The following is a 19,561-nucleotide window of genomic DNA, read 5'->3' on the forward strand; positions in this document are numbered from 1 at the left end:
CATGCTCTCATTGAGTGTGTTTCAACATGATTACACTAATTTTAATTCAGTAAATGTTTTTTTTTTTCTAAAACTCGAGTTACATAAAAAAGTAACTTAAATAATATTAATTCATTTTCTAAAGTAATGCCTCATTCACACGAGCAGCAACTTTGTAGCTGTCTGTTGCCCTGGGTCATGACCTGCTGCAAATGTAGGTCTACAACAAGGAGAATACAACTGGCCTCCGAGCAAGCTGAGAGAGTATTACATGAGCTCTACAGGTGCTCCTATGAAGCATTGTCAACTTTGTCTTTTTACTTAACACGACCACCTGGTCGCCAACAGTTGCTGTCGCTCGTTTAGACGGAGGTCGCAAGAAGTGGCTGACGCTTCGTCGAAATGAACAGTCGAAAGAGGCTTAATGCGTTACTTTACTTGTTAGTAAAAAAATTACTATTAGTACGTAACTCGCGTTACTTCTAATGCATTAACCCCAACACTGATCATAAGATTGCATTGGACTATCAGAATTTTTTTAAGTGCGCATCCACCTTTAGTCTTGCAAAAAAAAAAAAGAAAAAAAAAACACACACAATTAAAACAAGTTCAGGCTGTGTATTCATTTTACACAAAAATCATGTCACATGCACTTTAAATACCAAAGTATACTTTGAGCTTCATACATAGACAACTCTGTCTTTCATAACACTGAAATAACTCATTAAAATCAGAAAAAAACTGAGTCTTATTAATAAAATGTTTCCAGGGTCGATACTGAAGCTAATTCGATTGCACTAGCACATGATATACAGTATACTTTTGTTTAAAATGCACACAAGGCACAACGCTAACAAGGAAAAGGTGTGTTGATCTGCAATTACACCATCCTCCTATTTAACAATCAACTAAAACCATTTATTTGCATATTTGAAATTTGTGTTCACATGCAGCATTTTGAACATACTGCATGGTTAAGAACTGTCGTATTAAACATAGTGAATGTCGTGGTCAAGCTATTTCACATAAACCATTCGTATCCTAACCTCAGAGCAAAAAGTCATTCAGTCGGTCAGAAATCTCAGAGGTCGTTTACAGTCTGTGGGCATGTATTTATTTGGCAGACCTTGGGCTTGAATCATTTCTCTTCAGTGTGTTTGTTGAGCGCTGTTGACAGTGCTCACTGAAGCTGAATTCAGAAGCCTCACAGACAAGGTCTCATTTTAGCGCCATCATGTTTGTCTGTGTTTTCTTAAAGGTTCGTTTAAGCCCTCACACATTGCCGCAGTGATAAGTGAATGCTGTTTTTGGGAGGATATATATATCCCAAATCATTCATGAGCATGTTGGCGGGTTGACTTTCATAAAGTAAGAAAGTGTGACGGCTAATTCCACAGACTTATGAAAGGAAAGATATGGCATATGAAATAGATGAAATCTGAGATTACCATTTTCTTTCACCTGCTCAGACTTGCAAAACTTGACATTTATATGACATTATATTAGTGTGGAAATTAGTGCTAAAGATCACGGATAAATTGATGGTTATCACTCACAGATACCCAAAGAAATATGTCTGTGACTATATATTTTTTTTTTGTTCTCGAAGTTATTAAATATCATCCTTTTTTATTATATCTTCTGCGATAACAGTTTTGGCTTCTGTCAAATTTACTTCGCCTGTGACTCAAGAATATAAAATCATACACACGTAAAAGAAAACTCAGCACCGAAAACCTGAGAAAGAAGTTTCAACACTCCATTAGAGTCAGTATCTGATAACACAAACGCTTCTGGGAAGAGATTTACAACTAAATATACAATGACCGATGCTTATTTGGAGGTGTGAAAAGTGGATATCAAGACTAACTAAGTCACTGTTTTGGATTTCATAGAGGAATTGACTGTTTAGATCAGCTCCTCTGCCTCATTTGGTACATTTATGATCAACCTAAAAGGTTTTATATGAGGAACAGATTTTGATGTAGCTTACTTGAGGGCGTACTATCTGCGTCTACACTAAAAACAGCTCTAAGAGCAGCGTTAAACGTATTGGAGCAGAAAAGGAGTCTATCCTACTGCTTGTAACTATCTGAGCTCAGTACAAGAACGCGTGCAGGTTATCTTTGTGATTCCTTTGTCATTTCAACACCTTTAATGGCAGATGAGCGTCGAGGGATGCACTATGACTTTAGAAACTGTGTGCTATATTATATTGAACGCATAGATCTTATATGTGTGTGCATGTGTATGTTTGTGTGTGTGCGGACAGTATTTGCATACATCTGTACATGTACAGTAAATCATACATCACATACAGCATCCCCAAAATGTATTTGGACATTTGAGTCACACTTTGAGTGAATGTCATTGTAATAGATAAGAAAAATAAATAGTGAACTTATTATCATCACTAAAGAAATAGCTGCTCACCGGCCACTTTATTAGGTACACCTTAATAGTAGCAGATTGGACCTCGTTTTGCCTTCAGAACTGCCTTAATACTTTGTGGTATAGATTCAACAAGATACTGGAAATATTCTTCAGAGATTTTGGTTCATAATGATGAGATATTATCACGCAGTTGCTGCTGATTTGTCGGCTGCACATCCATGATGCGAATCTCCCGTTCTATTGGATCGAGGTCTGGTGACTGTGGAGGTCTTATGAGTACAGTGTTATGTTATGTTAACATATTGTTATGTTCAAGAAACTAGTCTGAGATGATTCGTGCTTTATGACATGACACTTTCTGCTGGAAGTAGCTATCAGAAGATGGGTACACTGTGGTCATAAAGGCATGGATATGGTCTGCAACGATGCTCAATTGGTACTAATGGGCAGTGGTGGTTCTGGGGTGTTGGGGGGGGGGGGGGTGGTGGGGGGGGGGGTGGGCTAAATTTGGACACATAATTTTGTGTCAAAAAGCCACAGAGAAGCGAGATAAGCCGTCGGCGGCAAACTTTGGAGATATGACTGGGGCCTCTCTCGCGTGCTGTGTGTGTCGCGTGCACTTGCTCTCTCTGCTTTCATGCACATTTGCTCTCTCTGTCAGTGACGGTGCTGTGCGCATCAGTTTCCCACATACCTCAGAAGTTATCCCCCAAATTGTCACAGCTGCAGCAGAAGTTAACCCCCAAATTGTCACAGCTGCAGCAGAAGTTAACCCCCAAATTGTCACAGAAGCAGCAGATGTTAAGCCCCAAATTGACACAGCAGCAGCAGAGTTTTAAAAAACTATCAATTTGTCCACTGTTGATTATATTACACTTTTGTTTTCAATAGTGATTTTAAAACTTTTAATAGAGGAAGTCCTCGGCTAAGCATAGGTTTTTATTAATCAGAAATTGCGTACAAAGTTTTACATTAGGAAATGCAGTGTTGAATTTACAAACAGGCGGCAAATACAGGAGAACAGATGAAACACATTGATCAAATTTAGTTTTGTCACGCTCATGTAAAAGTAATATTCAACTCGTTTAGTTTTGCCTTCATTCGTTTTTGATTTCAGTAGTGACAGCACGAGTCTTCAACACATGATTTTTTACAACACGCTTTTAACCATAATTGTTTAACTAACTGATTTCTAATAACTACAGTGGATAATATTTTACTAGTTATTTTACAAGATTGTAGTTAAAGTTGTGTTCAGACAAAGTTCCTTTAAGTATTCTAAAATATTAAACTGTAATTTAAAGACTTCACTAGGTTATGTTAACTAGGAAAGTTAAAATAATTAGTCAAGTTTTTGTATAACTTGTTTGTTATATAGACAATCAAAAATATATATAGTAAATATTTTTTATGAAGGCTCATAATGATGTCCTTAATTTTTTTTTTCTTTTTCGTTTTTAACTGCTTTTATTCAAGAAATAAACTATAAGAAATAAGACTAATAATGACTTCAGAATAATATTTTTTTTTACAGGAAATACTGTGCAAATTTCCTTGGATTGTTAAAAATCACTTTGAAAACATTATTTTAAATTAACAGAAGGGCAAAACACATTGACTTCAACTGTATCCGTTAAAGCTTACAGGTGCAAAAAATGTGTCTTAATGTACTTGAATGCTATATGTGTGTAATCCTACTACAATACAAAGTGTGCCCCCAAAATGTGCCAAAAAATATCCTCCACACCATTACACCACCACCAGCAGCATGAATGTTGTTGATGCCAAATTCTGGCCCTACCATTCGAATATCACAGCAAAAATTGAGACTCATCAGACCAGGCAGCATTTTTCCAGTCTTCTTTAGTCCAATTTTGGGTAGCCTCAGTTTCCTGTTCTTAGCTGACAGGAGTGGTACCCGGTATGGTCTTCCGTTGCTGTAGCTCATCCGTCTCAAGGTTGGATGTGTTGTGCTTTTAGAGATGCTCTCCTGCATATCCTGGTTGTAACAAGTGGTTATTTGAGTTTCTGTTGCCTTTCTATCAGCTCGAATCAGTCTGGCCAATCTCCTCTGACATCAACAAGGCATTTGCACCCAGAGAACGGCTGCTTACTGGATATTTTCCCTTTTTCAGACCATTCTCTTTAAACCCTAAAAATGGTTATGTGTGAAAATCACAGTAAATCAGCAGTTTTCGAAATACTCAGACCAGCCCGTCTGAGTATTTCATGCTACGTTCAAAGTCACTTAAATCACCTTTCTTCCCAATTCTGATGATCGGTTTGAACTGCAGCAGATCGTTCTGACCAAGCCTATATGCCTAAATGCATTGAGTTGCTGCCATGTGATTGGCTAATTAGAAATTTGCATTAACGAGCAGTTGGACAGGTGTACCTAATGAAGTAGCCGGTAAGTATATGGAATTTTTCCACGTTAATGCCATTCAGTTAAATGAGATTCCAACATATATACATGTGGATTCAATGTTCAAATACTTTCTGGAGGCACTGAAGCTTTTTTTTTTTTTCTTCAAAGGTTTTTTGTTTGTTTCTTTTTTGCTGTTTGTCATTTTCATTTATTCTTTAAAAAAAGAAAGAAAAAAAGAAACATGTTATCTTACAGGAAAACAGGACACACCAGTAACCTCAATTCACACTGTTCAATACTGAGCAAAAAAACCATCCAGTTATTCACGATTACATGAATTTTTGCTTCTCTTTTCACATACAAAAGGTTGGAGAGACACATATAGTGGTTCTATTATTATTATTATTATTATTATTATTATTATTTCTACCCAGCTAACAAACTCCACTCCATTCACAGTCCAGTTCACTGTTTCAAAACACGGTTAAACCCCAAAGCATCTCATTACAGACCCAGAAACCCACACTGACACGTGCCTTCAGAAATAAAACATAAGGCAAAATGATAAGCGGTAATAATAATAGCTGATCAAGTACTTTCCCCTGTTCTCGGTGTGTGGGACTGTGAGTCTTGTGTGTGTGTTTTTCGGACGAGCGGAAACGCTGCTTTAGCATCAAAACTTGCTGAGGAGCGACAGGGTTAAAAGCAGAGTTAGAAGCAAGAGCGAGCAGGTTGGCGATAAGGCTGCGTTGTTCACATCGTGTATCGCTCCGGGGCCTGCGGGAAGAGAAACCCTACACGTTAACAACCTCCCAAACATCCAGCGCTTGTCTCATCATGCATTAATGCAGTTCAAGGAATCTGCTATGCGTGCACGTGGTCAGGGTTAGCGCATGCCTGGAGCGACAAAAACAGAGCTGATGGAACTGCTGTAGGCAAACGTTTTACACATCCTGACACTCATTGACTTATCTGAGTTGGGATTTGTACATAAATGAATAGTTTAGTTTAGAGATGCACCAATTTACTGGCCTTTTATTATTTTTATTTTTTTTGGACTTGTAATCTCCCAGTACTGCAATAATTTTACAGTACAAGGTGTGTAAACAGATAGCAGATATTGTACTTTATACTTTGGTTTGAATGCCTTATGATTGGTTGAGCATGTTCTAAACTGTTAATTACTCTACAAATATACACCTGTATGGTCAGCTCCACAATCAATACTGAGCTTAAGAAACTATTTTTTTTTATTTTGTGAAACCTTTGCTATGCATAATTAATAATAATTTTATTTAAGTGTGTGTGATGAACAACCCTTTAAAAATTAAATAACCATGTGACATTAATTGTATTTGTGGACATTTTGGGGAAACATTTTGGGGACATTTTTACGTGACCATGAGTTGGGGAAAAACCATGTCACGGGGAAAAACAATTCTGTCCACAAAGATGAATGGAGATGGCATTAAAAGGCAAAACATCTGCAGAACAAATAGAAGGACAGAGTAAGCAAGGCTTTGAGGGTTGCTGGGAAACCATATCTGACTCTAATAGGAGAACAAAAACCAGGGAAAAAATCCACTGAAAGAGGTGAGTGGAAGAACTGTATATGTGACATAATCTAGAGATCTGCGAAGGACAAATTTTTTAGTCTCGGTCCCGCAAAGTTTTATTCCGCACCTGTCTGCTTCCACCGTACATTTAGCCTTTGTTCACCCGCTTCCCGACCTACCAGTTTTCTACCCAACCCGACCGTTCCCGCTACATTTAGATTTGGTTTATAAAATCTCATGTTTATATAGGGTACTATCAAAAGAGAGAGATAACAGATACAACTGTAGGTTGTGCAAAGATTATAGGTTAAATGTCAGTTTTGTTTGCCAATTGTGATGAGACATGAGTGCCACCTTAAACCTTTCCAGTCTTGTGACTGCTTAAACTTAGCTATTCTCACATCACGCAAAGTTTTTTTTTTTTTTTGTGTGTGTGTGTATAATGTGTAAAAAAGACTCCCATACATCAGATCTGCCTCATGTGGGTTTCCTTTTCTAATGCAAGCTGAATGTCTTTCAAGGACAGCGCATCTTCAGTTTGCTCTGCCATGGTAAAGGCCGCTCTGAGGACCGGTATGCAGTTGATGTGCGCACAGATTGTGTGGATAAAAAGCACGTACATAAAGCACTGGTCCATGTGTTCATCATGTGTAACAGTTGTTAGCACTGGCTGTACCAATAAGAATGAGGAAATCACTGATATACTGTTACGAAATAACGTCGGGACTCGGGAGCACTATATAGACCACCCGCTCCCATTCAAATAATACCAGTTACCGACTGCTACCGTGTTTTTTTTTGGAAATTTATTCCCGTGCCGGATGAAATCTGGTCGGGTACTGCTGCGGGAATGCAGACCTCTAATGTGATCTCTCTCTCTCTGAATGCGATAATGAGCGCTAAACAACACAAAAACATTTAACCTATCAAAATGAACCACATAGCATATATTATAAAGCTGTATCAATGCATATTTCCCACCAGTCCAGTGTAAACTAAGGCAAGCAGAGTTTATTTGTTTACATATTTATTTAAATTGTGAGATGGCAGTAAGCAAGAACATTTTGAAGTAGTATACACATGTGCACTGCGTATATACTTTTGTAAATAATGGACAAGTTGACTATTGGAGCTACCTAAACATGCAAGAGTTTTTTTTTTTTTTCTTAAATATTTATTTATTGATTGTTACTGTAAGAAGGGCTTGTTACTATTGTTACTTGTTACTATTGTTACTATCGTACATTGTTCATAATGGATTTTCTGTTCTTAAATAATAATAATAAACAAGTTTAATAAATTATTAAGTTTCTGTTACTGTGTTAAAACTAAGATAAAGGAATCAGAAGTTTAGTAATTTAAAGTGATAGGATGAATTGCAGTTATACTGTTATTCCACACCATCTGGACATATACCGTTCTTCCACATTTGAGAAATATAAATCACAATGACTTTGTATTTTTAATACCGACACTGAAAAATGTTATCTTAGAACTGAAAAGCTTTTGTTGTCTATCTTCAAGTAAAATAAAAATATATAATATAATATTCATAATCCAAATGAAATCATATCCTCAAAATGTAAAAATGTGGACTTATTTGTTTCTTCCTTTCAAGGCCTTATTATAAAAAAGAAAAAAAAAAAAAGAAAAAAAATCCTGTAAAACCATTTACGGGTTTTAGGAACTTTGCTTTACTGTTATCCATGACTTTATGTGGCTTACTCATTTAGAGGTCACATATTGTGTTTAAAAAGTGCACCGTTTCATTTAACAAAGTTCAATGCACTCACGTGCTTGTGGTTCACTGGCATCTGCCGTTGTTAAGCAACCATTAGCTGCACTCTCCAAGGAATCACCACTGACAAACCCTTGCAATAGGTCTAATAAGGGTTTTGTTAACGGAAAAAAAAAATGAAAAAGGGCCACCGTGTTTGGGTGCTCTGCAAGGTAATTAGTTTACCATTATTACTTAAATTTGTAAAATACATATTCAGACCGAAGCTGATTGGTAGGTTCTCGTCACAGCACTTGCAGTGTACTAGGGGAATTCTTAAAATTTTATATGTTTTAGTGCATTATAGATGCACCAGGAAAGTCTCTATTTTTGTACACCTTACAATTGTCTTCATTTAAAATAATAAAATTGAGAATGCAAAATATGCAATTTGTGTGTGGCCCCTTAAGGTGTGATCACACTAGAGTTTGAACATGCAAAATTCTGTTGTGCGATGGTGCAAAACTGAGCAGGATAAAACAAGATTATCAGACATTGATAAAGCGAGTTATTGTTTCATATTCTACATTTCTGTAGACAGAGAGGTCATATTTTGATCTTCTATAGGTCTCACACATTCACAACGCAATTTCGCAGGTCAGAGTTCAGAACTTTAGAATGCAGTGACATTAAAACTTATCAATTGACCTTGTGTTTCCGGATTGCTGCATTTGCAGGTGTATGAATGAAAGTGTATGGGACAAAAAGTGCAGCATAATCATGGTTTTGGTCAGCATCGCCATTACTAAAGAACAGCCAAACATTCACAAGACTTGCACTCACTTTAACCTAAAACAATTTCAACAAATATCGTTCATTTCATCCTTCTGTGAATTTATGATGTTCAATGTTTAACAAAAATATTATGTGGGTAAGACATTTCTGTTTAGGCCATTTTAATTATTTATCAGTTTAGATGATCACGCTTCAAAAAGAGAAATAAGTGCGAGATTAATATTATTTTCAGCCATAAGAATCTATATTTAAAGCTAAGGTAAACATATATACTTGCTATATATTCAATTTACCTGCTGATTTCATCTTATGTATGAGTTATTTGGTTGTGTTAGACAAACTCACTGGAAGAAACAGGATATGACAGCTGTTATAGGCAGAGCAGCTCGCTGTTCACACTATTTAAGAAAATCCTAAATACTGAACTAGTGGAGGGAGGTTTTAATGAAATATCTAGGAAGAGAACCAACAAAAGTTTAGATGGTATTTTCTTTTGACCTCTGTATAATACCAGTTCAGTTGTTCGTCTCTAATACTAACCATGAAAACATTGTTATACCTCTATGTCTTTAAGTGCCGCTGACTGAAAAATTTTATTTAGCCTTTATCTAGTTTTTATCTACTTTGCTTAATACAGGTATATATTATGTAGCATAATTTAACAAAGCTAAATCAGGTCATTAAGCTTTTACTTTATTTTTTGAAATTCTAATTTAAACCACTTCCTACCCAAGGGTGCATTTCTGAATTATCATAGTACGTTGCATCCTTTGGGAAAAGTAAAATGTACTGATGAGTGTTTCCCAAAGCCATAGTTGCTTTGTCACATTGTTTAAACCACAATAGTTAAAATCATTAACGTAGGCTATAGATTTTTGTTTTCACAAGCTTTAGAGACGTAAATTCTGCTTTTAAACAATAGGTCACCTGTAGCTTTTGTCATGCGCCACGGCTGCGTTCAAAATGACATAAAAGTTTTCAAAAAGCACTGCAAAGGGAACGCAATTGTCAATCTGAAGATCACTAAAACTGATCTATAAAAATACTTTGAAAGCAAATTACACCTCAGAGATATGACTTTATTGTTTTTTTTTTTAATCATTACATGTTTAAATATTGGAACGTTCGAAAATAATAGGGCATAGGGAGGATGACTGTAAATAGAACATAACCAGATGATTAATGATTCTAACTATAGCTCTAGAGGTGTAGTTGCAAGTGTACAAGTTTGCGATGCAGTTTGCGAATGTTTATTGGAATGATAGATTTGGGAAACACCAATTCAACGCACAATGATTGTAACGACACAACCTTTGAACTTGCAACCTTAGTTAGTTAATAATGGTTTTCGGAAATGCACCCCAGGCTAATACATGTAGTTCCTTTGTTTAGATTGTGATTGAACTGCAGTGGATGCCTCTTATTTCAAATAACTGAACATAGTCAGCTTGTGATAAAGTAAATAAACACCTTGTTCATGCACTCCAATTAAGAACAAGAAAATCTGATTTGGAATTAAGATTGGTGCATCGCTAAAAGAAACAGCAACAACAACACATGGTCAGCGTTTGACACATAGTGATGTTGTGTGTTCTGAGCATCAGTTTATACAAATCATTATTCTTACCGTAGAGAATGATGCTGGCATTTGTTATTCCCAGTGTGTTGATGGCCACGCAGGTATAGTTGCCGTAATCCTCCTCAGAGACGTTGAAGAACGTTAGCATGGACTGTTTCCCCTTGTTTTCGATCTTGACCCCGTTGAATCCGTTGAGGATTCTGGAAAAAATGTTGAGGTCAAAGTTAGCCTTGTGTTGAGATGAGCCGCTATTAAAAACAACATCTACACGAGTGGACGGCTGACGGCACAAATTAACTCTCGCTCACAGCTGTGTGTGACCTAATGTCTGACAAATAGGCTTATTTTCATAAATTTAATTAGCTAGCTCGTTCAAAACCATGACGTAGCAGTTTGCTGAGCCCTGGGAGATTTGAAAGGCATTTATTAATTTTTCTAATTAATTTCTGATGTGACTTTTACTGTTAATTAAGAATGTACCTGCACTCCTTACAGCACATTTTCAAAGTTTTAATAATAATAATAATAATAATAATAATAATAATAATAATAATAATAATAATAATAATAATAATAATAAAAACATTTAAATGTATAAAATGTAAAGTATCAACTTTGCTATTTTATTTATTTATTTATCATTTATTTATTTATTTACAATTTTAAACAACAATAACAACAACAGAAGCAGCAGCAGCAGCAACAACAACAACAACAACAACAACAACAACAACAACAACATCCATTTTGCTATTTTATTTATTTATTTATTATTTTAAATAACAACAACAACATTCATATGTATAAAATGTACAGTATATTATTGTTATCTTATGTTCCAGTATATATTTATAATAATAATAATAATAATAATAATAATAATAATAATAATAATAATTGTTGTTATTATTATTATTATTATTATTATTATTATTATTATTACATTAATAATACCAACAAAAAATAAATGTATATTATGTAAAGTATAAAGTTTGCTATTTGCTTGATTTATTTATTATTTTAATAATAATAATAATAACAAAAATAATAATAATAATAATTATTATTATTATTATTATTATTAAATAATTATTATTATAATAATAATGAACAACCATTTAAATACATATCTATACTGCTTTATAATGCAAATTTAATATTGATTATTATATTAATTTATTAATGTAAAATATATTTAATGTCATTTCTTCTTCATTTCAGGTTCAAAAGGTGGAAATAAAAGGAAAGAGCAAAACAAATGTTAATAAATAAATAAACTGTACCTGCGCTCCCCTTTAAACCACTGAAAATCAGCAAGAGGAACGGCAGACGCCTCGCACCACAGCACTCCTTTCTGTCCGACGGCCGTTCCTGTGCTGCGAGCTCTCGAAATGACAGGCGGATCTGTGAGATGGGGAAATTTAGAAACATATTCTCATAAAAAAAAAAAAAAAAGGTAAAGCCACCAGTGTGTGTAAGCTCAGTAGTATTTCTATAGCTTTTTTTATTATTATTAACAATAACAACAAAAACTAGCATAGTAATAAAATATTTAATAACAATTACCAATAGCACAGCAAAATATTTGTCTTTTCTCAAGACAGTAATAATTTATGATTATTGACAATAAGTATCGTTGAATTATTAGAATATAACGTGCTAAACAAGGTGGTGGTGCAATGCATAATGTCCTTTAAACCTCAGTTGTACTTTATTATTTATCATTATATTATATTATATTATATTATATTATATTATATTATATTATATTATATTATATTATATTATATTATATTATGTTATATTATAGTTACCACACCTAAAGACATTCTTCAAATTTTGTAATTGTTATATCCGTACAATATACATTGTTTTCCTTCCATTCTTGCTTCTCCGCCTAGCGCCTACTCTGACAGCTGATTGGTCAGGAGACCAGTCTGTCATCATTGAGAGATGGGGTGCTGCAAAATAAAAAGGACGCCAGGAAGTGTGGAAGAGTTTTTTCATCTAGTTTTTTAGTTTTTGTATATTTTGCTGACACACACATATTGATTTTTGACTATTTTGCTTAACTTACATTTGGAAAAAATTCTTTATTTGGATAAAATATTTTCCATATTAAAAGGAGGTTTTGTCCTAACCAACACCTGAAATGGATATATTACAATTGGCTTCTAACAGAAAACTTTAACAATGATCACCTCAGGTAGACTTTAAGTGTTTTATTCAGTGTTAAATGCTGACAATGTGAGTTTGAATTGCCAGTAGGAACAGGTAGTACACCTCAGATCTTAAAAATAAAAATAAAGCATTTGAAATTGAACTTGAAGACTAAACAGGAGTGATTCAGAATGTACATTTAATAATGTTAAAGAGGGTTAATACAGATTAAATATTATAAATCTTACAATTTTGTAAGTGAGTGCATATTCTGTGCTTCTGATTAGCTGTATTTACATTTCCGTTGTGTTTCTTTTGGTGCAAACAGCCAAATTGCTTATTACTGCAAATCTCGACACGTAGCATGTTGTTAGGACACGTGGTTACAATGTAACCTGCTCTCCTAATGTGTCCGCATGTAATATTTATATCATTTGCTAATTAAAAACCTCATGTAAAACTCTGAATCTCATTTTGGAGTCTGCCACTGTCCACAAAGGGGTCGCATTATGGTCATAGAAGCATGCTTTCAGAGCCTTTCTGAATGAAGGAATGAATTAATAAATGAATGAATTACGTGGTTTTCTACCAAGCCAAGCTGGGGTGCTGAATATAATTTGCTAAACTGGCATTGGGTAGGTTAAAATTACTAAAACAAAGACTGACGTTCCAGCACGGAAAACACATTTCAAAGCAGAATTTCTGACTTTAGCATTGTTCTTCAGATAAACAAGAATGTTACCTTGGCATGTTTCTTAAATATCTGCAAACATATTATAGTATTTTTATGTTTTAGAAGAGCCAAAAACATACATACAGCACATTTAAGCTAGGTAAGGAAGATCTTATATGACTTATATCTTGCAAACATATACTGTAGGTAAATTGTTGTAAGAGACAACAGCTGAAAATAAGGTAGAAAACAACACACGGCACTGAAAACTTTTTTCTTTTGTTTCATTATGCTCTGTAGTGAGTTAGAATTGTTTGTTATATTTCTTTCTTTAGTTTGGCATCACTAGCGTCCCCTTACTTCTCAGTTTGCCTAATATTTTAGTTTGATACTTTCTTTTTGAACTTGCCACTTTTATATATATTTTTCATTGTTGTAAACATTTCAATTTGTATATATATCTGGGCATCTGTATGGTTTTCACCTGTGTAAATTAAATCATTTTGTTGGCATTTACATTGTCTGTCTTTTTGATTCCACCATCACATGGTAAAATTGCCACACCATAAATGTTATCCTTTTTAACCCAAGATTAACGTCAAATAGGTTGTAGCATATTTAATAACTAATTTAAAGTTGTCCTTGAACAGATTTGGTTGTATTTATTTATTGTTTGACAGTTGTACACTGTGAAATAACTGAAATCATGCGGCGTATTGAAGTGTAATGCAGTCAAAACCTGCCTTGGGCTACTTTATCTTAAACACACTTTAGCTGTGTGTTATCTGAAAATAATTCATGATCAAATATTTTAACTGTGTCGTATAGAGATCTACAGAGAAGGGAGGAATAAACTCACAGTTTACAGTGACCTGGACAGTCCTGACATCTGGAGGTGAGATGTCATTGGATGTGATGCAGTCATATGAGCCTGACATGTCTTTAGTGATTCCTGTCATTTCCACATATTCGCCCTCCGTCACGATACGGTTCCCTGTGGCGACACACACATAGAGGAAAATGCATTATTAACACACATACATTACTGAGATTATGAAAACGAACATGTTTTAAAAGGCCTGAGGGTGTGCTGAGATAAAGAGCAGACTGAGAGGCATTTATACAGGCACCATTGCTCACTGTATTCTTAGATTTTAGTGAAGAAAATATGTTTTTGAGCTGAAGAATAAACACTTTGACAAAATGTGTATGTTTTGTACACTAAAAGACAAAAGCCCTTCACTAAACACATATGATTAATTGCATATATTTATATTATGCTCAAGGTTAGCCAAAATACTCTTAACTTACTCCCAGGAAGGGTTTTGAAACTGATATAGTTACAAACTAGTCAACATTACCTCAAAATTGCTTTCTGGAAAACACCACAGGGCATTATTTGAGCCAAACAGCAATACTTGTATGACCCTAACAAGCTAACTAGACATAATCAATAAATTATTGATGGTAAAAAAAAAAAAAACTTTAATTAAAATTAAATCATGAACCCCTCATGAAGTAATTTTTTTAAAATGTCAGTGAATCTGATTATCTGCATAAACTCACAGCATCATTTAAACCTGTATGCACGCTCGCACGCAAACACACACACATGCAAATTATAAAATACATTTCTTTATGCCACTTCCATTCAATCTTACAAGACTCAAAATCATCCCTATGTCAGTTAAATGCATCACCGGGATGTCATAATACTTATTTTTCCTCTTACTCTCCTAAAATGAAAGGTGCTAAAACAGGTTTTCCACAGTAATGGCAAAAATAACTCTTTTAATAATCCAGATATTTTTGTGAAAATCCTGAAAGAAAAAAAAAAATGTTTTTGGAGCCCTTTATCTTTTGTGTACTCAGGGTTTGTTATTTCAAACAGAGATGCATGCAAATAGGAAGTGACCTGGATGCTGTGTGACATGCTTGTGGTATGATGCGCCAGTATTCTTCCGTAGCTAGTTGAAAATACTAGGGATGTCCCGATCAGGTTTTTTTTGCCCTCGAGTCAGAGTCATTTGATTTTAAGTATCTACTGCCTGATCTCATAACGAAACGTAAGTATTTTACGTTTTGTCAGTTTAGTGGCTAATTTGTATGAATTTGTACAAGTTCAGTCGTACGAAAATGTACAATTTTAAAAAGGAGGCATGGCATCCACCCCTAACCGTCATTGGGTGATGAGAAAATCATACTAAATTGTACAAATTAGATCGTACAAATTCATACGAATTAGCCACTAAAAAAAAAAAAAGTTACAAATTGCAGTGAAATTGCGTTGATATCTACCAATACCGAAACCCGATCCAATACTCCTTTTTTTTTTTTCAATTCACCTTATTTTAAAATTTAACAACTCTGTTAACAAACAGATCACTTCTGTGAGGTAGCTTGAACAATCAAGTAATAAATAAAATAAATTCTTTACCTCTTGCAATCCCAAGTTTATATATCTCAAAGTTTGCTACGGTAATGTTGTTGTCATCAGCTTTATAATACCTCCAGACCGCAGACATACTTGTGCTTTTGTGTTCACTTTGCCAGCATTTAACCAGAAGAGTCTTTGCAAGAATGAAGTCAATTGTGTGAAGTCAAGAAAGAGGTCCAACTCTGTACCAGCGCATAACTTTAGATGCGTTAAAAAAATATGAAAATATATATATGTATACAAATATATTCAAGTCCTGATCGGGAAGTAATTTCCGATTCCAATCGAGTCCTAAAGTTGTGCGATCGGGCTCGATTTCCAATCACGTCATTGGATCTGGACATCTCTAGAAAATACCTCAACTTTTCAGAAAACAGCAAGCACACCACTAATCAACAAACATCCAATTAGCTTCATCCTTTGTATAGATTGTACACATTTGGTAGTAACTATAGACTAATTACTTCAGACAAACAAATGAAAACATTTTAAATAAAACATGGTTGCCTCCAAAGTCGCCTACCACTCAAGTAGGTGCTACATTTGAATTTGAAAGTACTACACGAGCGTTGGAAAAGTATGTTCTATATAGTATGAATGCGAGTAGAATGAATGAAGCTCAGACATATTACATCAGTCAGTTGCGTTGCTTCAATTACATCCTTGAATTTTCTCACGTGACATCATGGGATAGCGTAGCGTCCATTAGATGCGCACTTTAGAATCTTCTACTTCTCACTTACTGTTTTTTTTTTAATACTATGAATTTAGACATACTAGGTTCACATACTGGGCTCTGTTTTAACGATCTAGGCGCAAAGACTAAAGTGCATCGCACAAAAGCATTAGGGGGTGTTCGAATTCACTTTTGCTATTTTAATGATGGAAGAATACACTCTGCGTCACTGTGCATAGTCTAACAGGGTTGTGCTTATTTTCTTAATGAGTTATGGCTGTGTTTTGAGCATAACATGCATTAAACCAATCAGAGTCTAATCTCCCATTCTCTTTAAGAGTTAGTTGCATTGTGCCATGATTTATTACATATTTAAATGGTGAACTTTGTAAGTGGAAAACCTGAATGCTTAACTATCCAGAAAACAATTAAACAGTTCCGGAAGACAGAACAATACGGGAGATGAGTTTGAAATACAGGAGACTCTCGGGAAAAACGGGAGTGTTGGCAGATTGCCTGAACTAACGTGCTCTGCATTGACAATTGAGCAGTCTATTTAAGTTCCTCAAAATATCAACTCGTAAACAATACGCCTTAACACACCTCGTTTTAAGACACTCATGAGTCCAGAAAGTGGAACAAATGGATTTGCTATTTAAACAACGTGGCGCAAACGGGAAAATGAGGGTTGCGTTGGTCTGAAAATAGCAGCATATCGCGCCATACACATCTTGCACCCTAGTGTGCCAGCCAGGGTGTATGATAAGACCCACTGTTTTTAGCGTACTATAGTATGTCAGATAAAGCCCAAGTATCACAGCTGCAGCAAGGGTTTGTCAGAGAGCATAGCTGATGGTTGCTTAGTAATACAGACATAACGGGAGGACAAGCTCAGAAGCACATTGAAAGAAGCAGCACACCCCATGGTTTTGAACACCATATGTGATCGGCCCCTAAAGCGCTCACACTTATTCTGCTTTGATCTACAACGAGCAGACTTTCTTCAACATGATGGGAATCCAAAAGCAATCAGATGTGTCTGGATGTCAATACCACACATCTGTTAGGCCTGTGTGACCCCTCTGCTGTTGTTCATCATTTCACCAAACCCACCTGTACCTTCCAAGCCCATTATCAAGGCCAGAAATGATGGAGCAAAATCAAGATTCACCCTCAGGTTTAGTGAAATGTCAGTCACTGCAGAAGCGTCTCATTAACAGAGGCGCTCAAAGGTTGAGGACTGGACTGAGGTTGTTATTTTGTTTTAATAACATGGCCTTGGGGATTGGTAATTATGCACATCTCCTTATATGAGTCTGACTAGGAATGTTAAAAAACATTGAGGGATCATTGCGCTCCAAATGCAACGTCCTGGGCCTGAAATGACAACCCCTAATTTGAAATAATGCAGTTTCTACAAGAATCTGTCCATGCGAGGAGAGACTAAATGTGTTTAAATATATGGAGTGTAATGATACAGCTGTTTTCTGCTCTGGTTTTATGGGATATATAGATGGGCAAAAATGAACCCCATTTTGTTCAGCTTAGATTGTTGAAAATCATTTTAAAAAATTATGTGGAATACAAAAAAATTTTTTTGAAGAATAATAATCATACATTACTGGTCTTTTTTTTTTTTTTTGTCATGAAAAAAGCCTATTATGCTCTCAAAGTCTGCATTATGTGAAACAAATGAATGCATATATACACAGCCAAGCCCGGAATGACCCGTAGCCCTTATTATTTTAGTAACAATAAAAATTTTACATTATATTATATACTGTACATTATGAATACAATATATTTGAGCAATATATGAATATATCAGTTTTGTTACTGGAAATAAAATACACATAGAATGTTATCTTTATTAAAAAATATATAATTTAATTGATTATATTTGCCTCTGAAATACTCGGTTATGTTTAACACTGTATAAGGTCAGTTATATGCTTTGAATATAAATCCATTACATTGTATATGTAAGTTCATGATTGTCATAAAAGGTTATAATACAACAATATTACTATTACTATTATACATCTCATAAGAACCATTTTTAACAATTGAAAATAAAAAGTAAATATGTGAGGTTAAAATAAATATTCACTACCTGACAAAAGTCTTGTCACCTATCCAAGTTTAAGCAAGAACAAATAATGACTTCTAGTTGATGATTTGGTATCAGAAGTGGCTTATATAAGAGGCAAAGGCCTCTAGATTACACTTATTTTACCAAAATTAAATAAGATCATGCTTTGATTGTTAATGATTTAATTAGGACAGTAAGGTCTGACTTTGCTTAGACAAAAGTCTTATGTTTTAACAGAAATAATGTCCAGTATAGATTATAAAGTCATGATGCAGTGGACAAAAGAATTAATATTGTGCATGACTCCCATGAGCTTGGACGACTGCATCCATACATCTCTGCAATGACTCAAATAACTTATTAATAAAGTCAACTGGAATGGCAAAGAAAGCATTCTTGCAGGACTCCCAGAGTTCATCAAGATACTTTGGATTCATCTTTAATGCCTCCTCCTTCATCTTACTCTAGACATGCTCAATAATGTTTATTTCTGGTGACTGGGCTGGAAAATCCTTGAGCACCTTGACCTTTGTTGATATCAGGAACTTTGATGTGGAGGCTGAAGTTTGAGGAGGAGCGCTATCCTGCTGAAGAATTTCCCCACTCTTGTGGTTTGTAATGTCATGGGCGGCACAAATGTCTTGATATCTCAGGCTGTTGATGTTGCCATCCACTCTGCAGACCTCTCACACACCCCGATACTGAATGTAACCCCAAACCATGATTTTTCCTTCAGCAAACTTGACTGATTTCTGTAAGAATCTTGAGTTCATGTCGGTGCCAATAGGTCTTCTGCAGTATTTATAATGATTGGGATGCAGTTCAACAGATGATTCATATGAAAAATCTACCTTCCGCCACTTTTCCAAACAACCAACTAGAGGTCAAGTTATTATTTGTTGCTCTTACAATTGGGATTGACAAGACTTTTGTCAGGCAGTGTATCATACAACATTATACAATAATATAAATATTTATGATACCATCCATATGCAATATTTCACTGTAAATGTATAAATGAATGAATGAATGAATGAATGAATGAATGAATGAATGAATGAATGAATGCAAATACTCCAGCAAAAGTATATACCTAAAATTCTATAGCCAAAAATTTTATCAATACTAAACTAAG

General features: G+C 34.9%; 1 protein-coding gene across 6 annotated transcripts in view; it reads right to left on the reverse strand.

Annotated features, from left to right (window-relative positions):
* Positions 1-293: 293 nt before the first annotated feature.
* The window catches only part of opcml (opioid binding protein/cell adhesion molecule-like), a 408,742-nt gene continuing 389,474 nt past the window's right edge, over positions 294-19,561 (reverse strand). For 5 of the 6 annotated variants that reach the window (XM_073913809.1, XM_073913808.1, XM_009305399.5 and 2 more), the window contains 4 exons: positions 14,081-14,215; positions 11,672-11,792; positions 10,437-10,588; positions 294-5,518 (listed from right to left, as the gene is read on the reverse strand). In XM_073913809.1, the coding sequence (XP_073769910.1) occupies positions 5,415-5,518; positions 10,437-10,588; positions 11,672-11,792; positions 14,081-14,215 (512 nt within the window). In that variant the 3' untranslated portion in view covers positions 294-5,414. 6 annotated transcript variants of the gene reach the window in all.

This window comes from Danio rerio, chromosome 10 (assembly GCF_049306965.1).
Source record: "Danio rerio strain Tuebingen ecotype United States chromosome 10, GRCz12tu, whole genome shotgun sequence".
NCBI lineage: Eukaryota > Metazoa > Chordata > Actinopteri > Cypriniformes > Danionidae > Danio > Danio rerio.